Raw genomic sequence first — 13,443 nt, 5'->3', positions numbered from 1 at the left:
AGTTCCCACCGTGATCTGTAGGGTCCCAGGGTACCACAATCCATGCTGAGATGGTTGAGCAGGCCAAGCAAAATCTCTGCTCCTGGCTGACACATTGGTGAGGTCTGTGCCAAGATGGCTGAGCAGTTAGCAGGGAAGTGTCATTCACAGAGACAAGGTCAGTAACCAATGACACGGAACCAGGGAGATGTGTGTCATGTTTTTCAAAGCTCTCCCTTCCCTTCTGAGTGCGGGGCCCCTATTCCCACAGATTGCAAAGCCAACAGGAAAGTTTTGTAGGTGCTGTGTCAGTCACAGGGGAAGGCAAGGTTTCCCCATAGCAGCCAGGAGGAAGAAATTCCTGCTCCCGGCCAGCAAATAGGCAGGGTCTGTGTCCAGCTGTTGGAGAAGGCTGCAGAGCACCTCCCATTCCTCTCAGAGTTGTCTTACCTATCATGCCTCCATTGCTGGAAAAGGCTCTGACTGCACCCTCCTCAGATACCAGTGGATCCTCTGTCTCCGGCCCCTTCCACTCTTCCCACTGTGCGGTCAACCCCCACTCAGTGAAGACCCAGCTGCAGGAGGTTGTGTGATACAAATCTCTTTCTCCATGGCAAGAGCTTACCTCCTCTCCCCTTCCAGCCTCCAGCGTTCCCACGGGAGGTGGTAGACGTGCCGGGCACATGCCTCCATCCTGTCCTTGTCACAGTTCCTGGGTGAACGGCATTGCTGATCCCTCCTGGTCTCATCGAGTGCACCACCTCCCAGATCTCAAGCCTTTGGCCACCACCTGGCTCTGGGTGGAATCATGCAATTCTCCACCCTCAGACTGAGCCTGGGGTTGCAGTCCCATGGTACTAGCCATGATTACCTCAGCAGGTGTGACTTAGGCTCACACCCTGCGGTTCTGTCCCCTCCTAGAACAATGCCAGTGGTTAATACAGTGACCAGACGGTCCTCCTTAAAGCAAAGTATTTATTTAGAACACAAGCATTTCAGAGAAAATATGCCTTAAAAACAATACAGCAGACTGGACACATTTTCCCTAAGACTTACTGTTCCCTGAAAGGCCCATTTCTTTAGATGCCTCTATCAGCCTGCCTCCCTAGACGGATGCTGACAAATGACCCTCCTCTCCTCCCATTGAGAAGTGCTTTTTAACTCTGCAGTATTCCTATGCTCGCCAAGTTCCCAGCCTGACAAAACAAGCGTGCTTTCTGGGAAACAAGATCCTTGAAGCTGATACCTTTGAGCCCTAGAAGGTCATCCAGGAGTTCGTGGACCAGTGCTCTTTGTGAGCTACTGAAGACCTCGCTGCATTGGCTGGCCTGCTTTCCCCCCGACATTCAGGTAAAGAGAATGGGCCAGATCCACCACTGGTGAAAATCGGTGTAGTTCCATTGACTGTAGGTGCTGGTTGGGATAGCTCAGCTCTTAATCTGACCAACTGGGACGATTGTGTGGAAAATGGCATCTTGCTGTAACTGGTAGTGACTGCTACTTCCTGGGATGGCCACAGACAAATCCCAGTCTGCAGCTTGCAGCTACATTTGTTATACAGTATTCACTGTCCTGCTTTACAAATTAACATGGAAGCACAATTCCAACGACTGCAGACATCAGCTCCCTCGGATACCTGTTTTATACTAGTGCAAGTGCCCTAATTTCACTGGTGTTACCCCAGAGTAAACCCAGGATAAGTGAGTGGAGACTCAGGCCCTACGTGCCTGATTCTCTACTGCCCTGAACCTTGTGTAGCTACTACACCTGTGCAAAGTGGGGGAGGAACAGTACCAAGTCAGAACTCTCTGCTCACGGGTGTGCTAGTGGTGGCATTGTACGTCCACTTCCCACAGGTGTAAATGGCTACACGAGGTGCAAGGCAGGGCAGAATCAGGCCCAGGGTCTGGTGGTGTCCGTGCTGTGTGAATCTGGCTCAAACAGCCCTTGTGCTGTCGACAGAAGGCAGGGGAGGGAAGGGGGCATTTTTCTCTAGTTTCCCCATAGGAGGGATTTTTAAAACCTATAAATTCACTTTTGACAAATGAACGGCTAAAGCAGATTAACCTTTTTGTTAATCCTCTATAATGGCTTTCGAATCTCCTTAACCAATAAGAAAGCGATAAGAGCCCGTTTCTTTTCTTTTTATCTAGATCTACATTGTTCCCCCTTGTCTATTTTTTTTCTTGTTTTATTTTCCTTTTCTTTTCTCCTATGAAATAGCCCTGAGATCTTATCTCTGGAGAGGCTCAGTAAACACAACATCAATAATCCCTTCCTTTTATTCCCTGCCGGTAACAGGGTGCAAAGAAGTGTCTGCCGATTGGGATTTGATTACCAGCCGCTATCGAAAGTCTCTTTGTAAGATCTGCGTGCTAAATCCCATAATTCTTTGATAAAAGAAGTATTACCAGTCCATTTTCTGAAGTGAAAGGTATGGGGGGAATGAAAGAAAGCAATCAGCAGAGATACTAATAGGCTAAATGCGTGTGTCTGTGTGGTGGAAAGGCAGGGACGGCAAGGGGAAGCTGGGGAAAGAAGCCCTTTGTTACAGACGGGAAATAGGAATTAATCCGTTTCAGGGTGCATGATTATTACAGCGAAAACCACACAGGGTAAGATTCTGCTCACACTTACACCAGTTTCAGTGCCTTTAGTCTGGATTGACATCCGTGCATCTGAGAGCAGTATCTGGGCAAGATTCTCCTGATGTTTGTTCTATGCTTCAGTGTTTTGTATAAGGGAACTTCTAATAATAAATAAACTCCCGTATAGTGGGCCTGATTCTCCACTGCCTTGCATCCTGTGTAAAGTAGGTAAGAATATAAGAACAGCCATATTGGGTCAGACCAATGGTCCATCTAGCCCAGTATCTTGTCTTTTGACAGTGGCCAGTGCCAGGTGCTTCAGAGGGAATGAACAGAACAGGGCAATTATCAAATGATCCATCCCCTGTCGTTAGGGTGACCAGATGTCCTGATTTTATAGGGACAGTCCTGATTTTTGGGTCTTTTTCTTATATAGGCTCCTCTTACCCCCCACCCCCACCCCGATTTTTCACATTTGCTGTCTGGTCACCCTACCTGTCGTCCAGTGCCAGCATCTAGAAGTCAGAGGCTTAGGGACACCCAGAGCATGGGGTTGCATCCCTGGCCATCTTGGCTAATAGCTATTGATGGACCTGAACTGAACTAATTCTTTTTTGAATCCAGTTATAGTTTTGGCCTTCACAACATCCCCTGGCAATGAGTTCCACAGGTTGACTGTGTGTTGTGTGAAGAAGTACTTCCTTATGTTTATTTTAAACCTGCTGCCTGTTAATTTCATTGGGTGACCCCTGGTTCTTGTGTTATGTGAAGGGGTAAATAACACTGCCCTATTCACTTTCTCCACATCCGTCATGATTTTCTAGAGCTCTATCATATCTGCCCTTTGTCGCCCTTTTTCCAAGCTGGACGGTCCCTGTCTTTTTAATCTCTCCTCAGTTGGAAGCTGTTCCATACCCCTGATCATTTCTGTTGATTACAAACCCAACCAAGTCAGAAGGGCACAATGAAATTCTCCCCTCACTCCAATCCCAGTATATTTACAGAATTATAGAACAGAGTTCTTCTAATACATGATTCCAATACAGAGTAGCAGAGGGAGAAGGATATTAAGAGGTAAAGAAAGGAAAAGGAGCAAAGATACTTATATGCCTGAGACAAAAGATCTGTGTTTTCTAGTGAGATTTGAAAAGAAAGGGAGGCTCAATTGGCAGAAAGATATAGGGAGGCTTCCTCAGATATCAGGAGCGGAAGAGGAGAAGGTTTTCACTCTGTCAGCGATAAGATAGTGAGGAGACTACGGGTACGTCTACACTTACCGGAGGGTCCGGCGGCAGGCAATCGATGTTCTGGGATCGATTTATCGCGTCTGGTTTAGACGCGATAAATCGATCCCGGATCGATCCCGGAAGTGCTCGCCGTCGACGCCGGTACTCCAGCTCGGCAAGAGGAGTACGCGGCATCGACGGGGGAGCCTGCCTGCCGCGTCTGGACCCGCGGTAAGTTCGGACTAAGGTACTTCGAATTCAGCTACGTTATTAACGTAGCTGAATTTGCGTACCTTAGTCCGAAGTGGGGGCTTAGTGGGGACCAGGCCTCAGAGAGAAAGTCGGTGCTAGATGAGAGAAAGGAGACAGACAGGTAGTAGAGAGAGTAGAGAAGTATGTGGATGGAGTGGCTCTCAAAGAGGCTCAAACATGGAGAGATTTCCCAGGGTAGTGCTAGTGGGCTTCTCTTTCCTGGAGAACCCTCCATTCAGTACAAACTCACTCTGAGGGTATGTCTACACTGGCAGAGTTACAGTGCTGGCAGTTACAGCGCCGCTCAAAGAGCGCTAAAGGGAAACCGCTGTTGTGTGTTCACACTGTTAGCTGCCTGCTCAATTGTGTGTTCACACTTGTAGCACTTGCAACGGTCGTCGGAGCAGTACACTCTGGGCAGCTATCCCACAGAGCATCTCTCCCTCTTCTGCCGCTAAGAGTTGTGGGAAGGCGGAGGGGGTCGCGGGGCATCCTGGGTCATGTCCCAATGCCCCGTGATGCATTGCTTCGCATCCCAGCGATCCCTGTGCTTCCGTCTGCATTTGGCGCCATCTTTCAACGGTTTGTGTACTGCACGCTCTGCTCTGCCTTTTCCGTCTGCAGGAATGGACCCCGCACCAATATGCTGCTCACTCTCACTAACGCTTTCCTGCACTTCAGGAGACTTTAAAATATTTCAAAACGAAAAGTTGATGCCAGTCATGTAAGTGCACTTTAACAAATATGGCCCCAGAAATGTGAATTACTGTTATACAGAATTACCCAGAAATTCAGGTGTTCGTAAGTGAAAATGTATTCACCCCACACAGGAGAAAAAGAGAATCTAAGGAGTGAGGGGAGGATTTCTTCAGCCCTTCACATAAATGTGTCTCAGGACAGCCAGGAGAGAACATATTAACCACCCTTAATACATCTGAGACGTGGAGTTCTCCTTTACCCAATTTGCTTTGAGTCAGTGAACTGAAATATTGGTACTCAATAGGAAGACGTCATATAGCATTGCCTGAAAAAATATAAGGAACTGGCCTTTATACAAGTTTTGTTTTGGTGGATCAAAGTTGTATGTAAAAGGAAATTGATCAAAATGTTAATCAAACCTTGTGCAAGGTGCTATTTTTCCCATGGGGAGTCCTGTTAGGAGAAGAAAGGAGGTTATGCTAATATTTACTTGAAGGAAATAATGAGAGAGTGAAGCAGTGAGAATATTTGTGATCAAGTGTACTTTTATTTATTATACGTCAGGTGAAATATACCTGTACTGGAAAAGGCAGTAATAAAGAGACACTGAAACCAAGTAATGAGTTACACAGGAACTTGGTTATAGAGCTAATGATCAGAGAGGCCTGGCTAACTGCTTGATTAGTATAATTACATAGACACAGCTCAACAGTTCATATACAGATCCTACTAGCATCACTGACTCAGAAAACGGAAAGTGGAAGATATATACAGCTGTTTCATCCTGATGGAGAAAACAATTTCTTAAGTGACTTTATATTGCTGCATAATGACAAAAAGAATTTAAAGTGGACTTTTGCAAAGGATTGTTAAGGGGTTTGCATACATGACCTTGTGAACCTTAAAACGGACGTTTGTAAATTGTCCCTTTAAAATGCTGAGAGAAACTGCAACTTGAAAGGCAAAGAGAAATATGCAACACTGACCAAAGGACAACATCCAGAAGATGACCATGGAAAACATCTTGTGAAGACAGGCTGTTGACCATAACCTGATCTGAGAGGGTTTAAGGTCTGTGGTGTCACTCTTAAAAAATGTCTGCAAACTGCTGTGGTCAAGATGTTTTGCACTTTAGGATTATGGATTTTTCCAGGGATAAACACTCTGAGGAATAGTAAGCAACTACCAAAAATAAATAAATACATAAAATTAAAAGTAAAATAATTACAATAAAATAAAAAATCTGAAGAGGTTCCCTGTTTTCTTGTTGGATGGTGAGAAGATGACTTATGGATCGTGACTTATGTTCTGTTGGGCCATTTCAGATTTTTGTAAGAAGAATGAATTGCGTCCTGATTGGTCCACATCAGCTTTTTGAAAGTGACCAGCCCAATGGACAACTTCCTAATTGGATAAAAGAGACTGACTTTGTTAACCACTTCACTTCCTGAAAGCCAAAAAATCTGTATGGGAGAAGACAGATTTCAGACTGGCCACCTGAGGTGTCCTCCTGATGACATCAAGTACCTATACTGGATAAGCACCTTTAACTTTCTCTCTCTCTCTCTCTCTCTCTCTCTCTCTCTCCCAGCTTATTCATGTTTCCTATTAGAAAAAACAGAATAAAACCATTCTATCTGTCATCTGCTTCATCTGCTGTGCAGCAACAGTTCCAGCACTGTCCTGTAACTAAGTTGACCTCTGGGTTAACCTAATCTGGTACCACGATTCCAGCACCATTGACATGACACTGAGGTTCCCCAGTCCCTTTGGCTCATCCTAGTTTGGTGATGAGGCCCCATGCCAACCACACACCACAGAGGGGCCTTAACCCCTCTGGGTCGACCTAATCTGACACCATTGACAGAATACTAAGTCTCCGGATCCCCTCCCCAATGCTGATGTGACAGAATGGAGCAGCAAATCGAATTCCAGATGTGTGAAGAGAGTGACACCATCCATGACCAATTGCAACAGACTCCAGGATGTGAAAAGGCCAAATGAAGGCAGGATCCCATCCCTGGTCTCGTGTGTCAAGCTGTAGGGCCAGAAGCATCTGAAAAGAGAACACTTGACGTGTAACAGGTGATACTGAAAAAAGTAGCGAGACTTTGGGAAAGAACTACGAGTGGCTCATTGTCTGTGGCCATATCTTATGCCTTGATCCCATTAGTTTTGATGAGCTAAATGGGACAAGCTGCAATGGTACCTAGATGGGAGACCTTCAAGAAACAATTAATTAAGTAGCACTCTTCTCTCTTAGCTATTATTCACCCAATGCCTTGGCATGGTCTGGGAGGCACAGTGCTACAGACAGTGTTATTTTTAGATGAGACACTGTTGCCGATTCTTATGATTGTATTGCAAGTCTTGTGATAGTTGACATTTTTCTTAAAGCGTCAGTTCTTGGAGCCAAGTTATCATGTAAGAATCCCAGCTTTCATTTAATAAAGCAAAATTTCTAGCCCTCAAGGCTGCAGAGAAAAGCTTAAAAATGTGACACCTTCCCCCCAACGGCTCAAAAACAAGAAGGCAAATAAAAAAAGAACCCAAAACATAATACTTGTAAAATCTCATGATTTGGGGGACTGTGACGTGATTTTTGAATGCTCATGGTTGACAATACTGGACATAAGGCTCTGACTACATCCTGGTCATTAAAGCTCCCATGGCAGATTTTGTAAGAATGGAATGTTAACTCTGGTGTCATGACCCAACTTGAGTGACTGGAGTGCCTAGCTCCCTAAATTCTCCCTGCAGTTCAGTATTCATCTTCACTTCTTCTCAACTCGAATGTGGTGTGGCTATGCCCTGGGATAAAGCAGACACGTTCCACCTCATAGGTGGCTGCACCTCAATGGTGGGTGATTGAGCCCTTTACATACCACTTGCCTCCCTCACAGGAGTGTTGTGAGCCTAATTAATTTTTATAAAGCACTTAGAGATCCTCCTATGAAGCATACGAGATACATACAAAGTATCTTTAGTATTGTTATTACTTGGACAGTGGGGAAAAATACAATTTCCCTGTGGTCTGAGCAGAAAATAAATCAGCAGTCACGGGGAGTCCTCACCTAGCAAAGGGCTGCACTGCTGCTAAAAATGATTTCCCCCCCCAAGCTCAGCTCCCCTCCCTCGCTCATATTGTATGATATGACAGTTCCCTTTTGATGGGCAAGCTTTCATTTGGCCAGAGAAAGGGATAATTTGCTTCTTTTAAGGAGTTAATCCTCTGGTCCATTTCTGGGCTGGAGAACAGCTATTCTCCCCCTGCCTTGGATCGGAGGCTCCAACACAATGGAGATCATACCCACCTTCAAATCTACACTCGAGATGGAGAAATCAGATTTCCTTCCGGAGTCATTTCTGTAGGATTAGCTAAATCTTAGATCCACACTAACCCCTCACAAAGCTGGCAAGATTAGTTAGAATTTATTTTATTCGCAGGGGGGTTTACGGTTTTCTTTCCAAAGGGATTATATATATATATTTACTTAGGGTGGCCTCAGTTGTAAAGCAGCTAGCTTAGAAGGGGGGGAAAAGGCATGTATGTGTATATATATAAAATAAAAATCCCAGGAGAAGACAAAACAATAATTCTGTCTGGCATCACTGGTCTGGTTTAAAAAGCATCCAAGTGTAAGCCGTCTTTTCGCTGGGGAGCCACAGTTTGGTCTCTCCCAGAGAGCCAGTCCCACTGTTTTCAGCTGCTGAATGTGAGCTGCCAAGTGCCACAACTACAGTTCCGGGAACAGGATGTCTTCAGAAGCCCCATTGGACACAGAGCTCAGCAGAAGAAGCCTCAAGAAGCAATGCTCGTTCACCATTGAGAACATTCTCTCCAGCCCAACAGAGAGAAGTCCCCAGGTTCTGGTCCCCTTCTGTCTCCAGGGGATCTTGGACTGTGAGCCCAAGGGGCTGTGTGGGCTGGAGGCCATCGCTGCTGGCTCTCTGCAGGAGGAGGAGGAGGAAGAAGAAGAACTGGAAGCTGTTGGGTGCAGCTGCTGTTGCTGTTCTCATGCAAGCACCCGTTCCCTGCAGGATTCTTCAAACTGGCTAGGTAAGTATTCTCCTGTTTTATGAGTCATTGTGTGGATCCCATAGGTGGCGGGGCGGGGGGGGGGGGGCATTGCAGCTGGCACTCACGAGAGCACCAACACTGTTAAGTAGCAAAACCTGGGACTATAGTGACATTGCTGCATTGTGGCCTGCAGCCCTGTCATCATGCACAGGGATTTTGTTAGCCCTCAACCTCAGCAAAGTTGGGAAGGGTCAGTTCTCAGATGCAGGGCTCCAAGGAACAGCGCGGGTGTTGCAACATATAATGTAGGTGATTCAGTAGCTGGCACACTTCTTTCCGAGGCAGTATTGTATCAACGTCCCAACACTGTTTAAACGTGGCACTGGGCTGCTGCTCTCTAAGATAAAGAAGGAAGGCCCTGAATTCTGATAGTCGTCAATGAACCTATGGCATTTGTTGCAACAGTAGAGATGTTGATCTAATTCAGGTAACTATATTCTGCCAAACGACATCCCTGCTACAGCTGGATATTGCTCCTTGAGCCTGTGGTTTGTACAGGACTGATGTGCGTTTAAGCATGTGTTTAAAGTTAAGTACGCTTAAGTGCTTAGACGAATCAGGGCCTATTTGGTGTCGTTCACTCCAAGAGTGGCTGCATTTCAGGGCGGATGAAGTGGTTCATGTATGGAATTTGTATCTCAGTTTAAGTGTGTCAAATGCTTTGGGACAAAAGGTGCTATATACATTTAAGACATTAGATTATTAGCAATAATTTATTGTTTATATTTTTACAGAGTAACCATAGTTTTAAAATGACTAGTTATCATTTGTAAAGCACTTTGAAGATGAAGAACATGGTATAAGAACTAAACACTTTACTGGGCTAAAAGCTATGGCCAGTGAGTAAATCTTCAGTAAAGTATGCAGGATTTGGTTCATTATTATGGGAGTGACTTAAGTGATAACATTTTCGTTTCATTATATGTAAAAAAAAGTTATATTTCTATATCAGTTAGTTCTGGAACAGCTGTTGTATAATTCCTGGCACAGTAAAGAAAAAAGAACATGCAGAGATTTCTTAGTTACAAGTAGTTATGATGAAGTCTCCCACATTTGGGTTTAAACTGGTTTTTACTGGTAAGCATCCTCCAAAATGGGACTTGCAGACCTGATGGCAAATACAAGCTCAAACCAAAGGAAAAGGCATTTTTTCCTCATTACTCTCCATGACTGTCAGTTTCGTGCCATTACTTTGAATGTGAGCATGGGAGAACTTACACTGAATTTCATATAACATTCTGAGTTTGGTTTGTGCTACGGAGAAGTCTCCATGGACCATTGCACGGAGACTACCAAAGCCGTTTCACTTGAGACCACAACATGAGTGTCCTGATGTGAAAAGCTAGTGTAATCTGCATTACTTGGCACAGTCTTTTCCTACCAGGGACCGCAAAACCACCTGTGGATTCTTGCTGTAACCTAGCCAGTCCCACAATCCATCATGACCACAAAGGCAAACATTGGCTGTCCAGTCTGATGTCTCTTTCCTTTACCCTTCTGTGACCATGGACCCAATCCTGTGACATCTCAACTGCTGGCTGAAGGGCTCTGAGCACCCTCAGCTCCCCGTGACCTCCGTGAAAGCTGAGAGTGCTCAGTACCTCGCAGTAGAGGGCCCTTAGCCATTACAAACTCCAATGAGGCTCTCTGGGGGTAAAGACCCGAAGCCCCTGGCAATGAAGGCACTGCCCTGCATCAGCCATAGAAGCTGGTAACATTTCACAGTGGGGAAGCAAAGCTGACAGCGTCACTGTTTTCTGGGGGCTAGCTCCCTTTTCTCCTGTTGCTTTCCTTTTCATCTGCCTCACAGGGAAGTTTCTGCAGACCTCTGAAAAACAGGTCAGGAACTGCCTCCCCTGCCTGCTTTTGACCAGCAGCGCTCAGACACTGGTGTATGTGCTGAGATTGCTGTCCGAGTCCTAATGGGAACCCATAGTGGCAGTGTTAAACCCAGCTCAGGTTGGAAGGTGTTCTTTCCTGACCCTTCCTGGAACTCCCCCTTCCCCTTTGATACCACTCGAGTTCTGCAGAGTTAATCGATGCAGATATCTGCTGCTTCCGAGCACTCTACAATCCTCCTGAATTCTGTGGGAAAGAGAGAGACTTCCCGTTAAATCTTGTTAGATTTTTTGGATATACCCTTGAGTTGTGTGATGGCGAGGGCAGGGGTGGATCTGCTATAATGGAGCTTGGGACCCTACTGGAGTGCTGCTGACTCTCATGACTTCGGGTGTTTTTCTTAAAGCCCCAGCTCCTGAAATTAGGAGGTTCAGTGAAAATCTCACCTTTCATTTGAAAAAGAAAAGTTTGTTTCTAGCCCCCCTGATTGCAGAGAAAAGCTTGAAAATGTGGTCCCAGTGCATCCTGAAGGCTAACAAACCACAACACAAACAAAAAGAACCCCAGATTTATTATATTAAACCATCTTGTAGCTTTTAATCCAATCTCATGGTTTTGAGGAGCCTGACTCGTGCCATTTTAATGCTTGTGGTGGCAATACTGCAGCTGGGCAGTAAACCAGGAGAACATAGCCAGAATTCCTTCACCCTTCCCGAGTGGAATCCTCGGATCCTTTTTGTCTTTTTCCTCTTTCTTCTTTTTGTCTCCTTCCTCTGAAGCATCTGGGACAGTCCCAGAGCTGGAGAGGAGACACTGGAAGGGGCTGGCCAGGGCTCTGAGGTGGCACCAAGCATTCTGTCTCTCGGGTGCTCGGCTGGCTGGTTCTTGCTCACATGCTCAGGGTCTAATTGATTGTCACATGTGGGCTCGGGAAGGAATTTTCTCCCAGGTCAGATTGGCGAGGGCACTGGGAGTTTTTCACTTTCCTCTGCAGCGTGTGGGTGCAGGTTGCTTGCTAGGACATCTGGGAGCATCTCATTTCCTTGCCATTGCAGAGGCCTCAGGCACTGGTGCACCTCAGTCCCTCCTGTTCTCTGCCTGTGGCACACAGTCGTCTAGTATCCTGAGGGCTGGAATACCTTCCTCCAAGTGGTTGGGTTTAGTGTGCAGGTGCTGGGAGGTATTGGTGGCCTGTGAAATACAGGTGGTCAGACTAAATGATCTGGTGGTCCCTTCTGCTCTTCCACTCTATGCCTCTCCTGGAACCTAGAGAATTCCAGTCAATCGCTGTCTCCTACCCCAGGCCTCACATCATGGCAGCCACGCTTTCATTTCATCCAAGGGGGCTGAACGTGGCTCTGTCCAAAGCCAGTCAATGCTGATTCATCATGAATCACCCAGAGGAGCTCAAGCAGAGTCTGAGTATGCTGCCTCCATAGCAGCCCCAACTTCGGCCTACGTGGAATTGAAGGGGGGCAGGCTTTTCTTCAGAGAGCGCTTAGTTTGTTTTGGTTCTGTAATCAAACTGGTAAATTCTAACTCTCCTTTTATTAGACACCAGGTTCCCCTGGCCCATGAGGCTAATTCATCCCACTGCCAGGGCATGTAAGAATCTTTGTGGGAGCCAGAATGAGCTGCAGACCTTCCATCAGATCCAAAGGCGGACCCGCCGGCACCGGACCATCTTCACTGAAGATCAGCTACAGGCCCTGGAGGCCCTTTTCAACCAGAACCAGTACCCAGATGTCATCACCAGAGAGCATCTGGCCAACCGCATCCACTTGAAGGAGGAGAGAGTAGAGGTGAGATTCTTCCACACTACAGAGATCAAAACAATTTTTGCCCGTTTACTAAAAAAAATAAAGAGGAATCTAGTTCAGGAGCCGTTTTTATGCCCCCTCAGGGGGCTGCAGATGTAGCACCTCAAAGTGCAATTGAAAAAACACATTGTAAATTCCGTAAGCCATAGGATAAGGCCAGTACACAATGGATGTGTGCAGAAGAACACTCACACATTGTTTTTATGGCCTGACACACTCACAGGCACTCTTGCGCACGCTCTCACACGCGCACACCGCTTAACTCTGCAGTCACTGCCCTGCTTTCAAACATTTTCATGTTCTGCAGAACACTTTTGTTTACCATTGGGATTTCTGGCTCACCTGCCCACCTTGAAAGTAACTGAACATGAACTCCAGGGAGGGAGTCCTCAGGTGGCTCTTGTCCTGAGTTACCTGTGCGGGAGCAGCCTTCATAACCAGAGTAGAACGTACTGCCAAATCCTAGCACTTCCCGTCATGCTGTAAAATCCAAAGTTGTAAATGCCAATTGCTTTCAGGGCTGGGCCGTTTCATGGAAGCTAGAGATAAATGTTGCATTTCTTTTATTAAATGTCTAGGTTTGGTTTAAAAATCGACGGGCCAAGTGGAGGCATCAGAAAAGAGCTTCTGCTTCGGCTCTGCTCCTTCAAGGCACCAAGAAACCCTCGGAGAAGAACTGCTAAGGGACTGACACTAAGTCTCACAGGGCTACTGTGAAAAGCACCAGTTGCCCTGATCCACTGGTTTTGCAGCAAGGTGGGACAGATGGAAGAGGAGTGGGGCTGGAGGGGGAAAGCAGTGAGGGAATCTTCTGATTCGATGAGGTAAAGGGCAGGTAAAGGTAGGTGCTGTATTTTCAAGTCCTTAGCTTTTTCATCCAAAAAAAGTTCATCTCGTGACAAATAAAACAAACGAGTCATAGGGCAGGTTCCTCAAAAGCTTAAGCTGAAAAGTTGCCA

General features: G+C 46.2%; 1 protein-coding gene across 1 annotated transcript; it reads left to right on the top strand.

Annotated features, from left to right (window-relative positions):
- Positions 1 to 8,500: 8,500 nt before the first annotated feature.
- GSC2 (goosecoid homeobox 2) lies at positions 8,501 to 13,167 on the top strand. The gene is made up of 3 exons (XM_065417585.1): positions 8,501 to 8,804; positions 12,219 to 12,466; positions 13,063 to 13,167. The coding sequence occupies exons 1-3, from the start codon at positions 8,501 to 8,503 to the stop codon at positions 13,165 to 13,167; spliced, it is 657 nt and encodes a 218-aa protein (XP_065273657.1).
- Positions 13,168 to 13,443: the final 276 nt, after the last annotated feature.

The sequence above is a fragment of the Emys orbicularis genome, chromosome 16 (assembly GCF_028017835.1).
Source record: "Emys orbicularis isolate rEmyOrb1 chromosome 16, rEmyOrb1.hap1, whole genome shotgun sequence".
Classification (NCBI taxonomy): Eukaryota; Metazoa; Chordata; order Testudines; family Emydidae; genus Emys; species Emys orbicularis.
This window is presented reverse-complemented; position numbering and strand designations above follow the sequence as displayed.

Bases quoted from the DNA above. Each gene is read 5' to 3' on its own strand.
- GSC2 (XM_065417585.1), top strand. From the start codon at position 8,501: ATGTCTTCAGAAGCCCCATTGGACACAGAGCTCAGCAGAAGAAGCCTC. The intron at 8,805-12,218 runs GTAAGTATTCTC...TCCTTTTATTAG, and splicing joins GGATTCTTCAAACTGGCTAG to ACACCAGGTTCCCCTGGCCC. The intron at 12,467-13,062 runs GTGAGATTCTTC...TTAAATGTCTAG, and splicing joins TGAAGGAGGAGAGAGTAGAG to GTTTGGTTTAAAAATCGACG.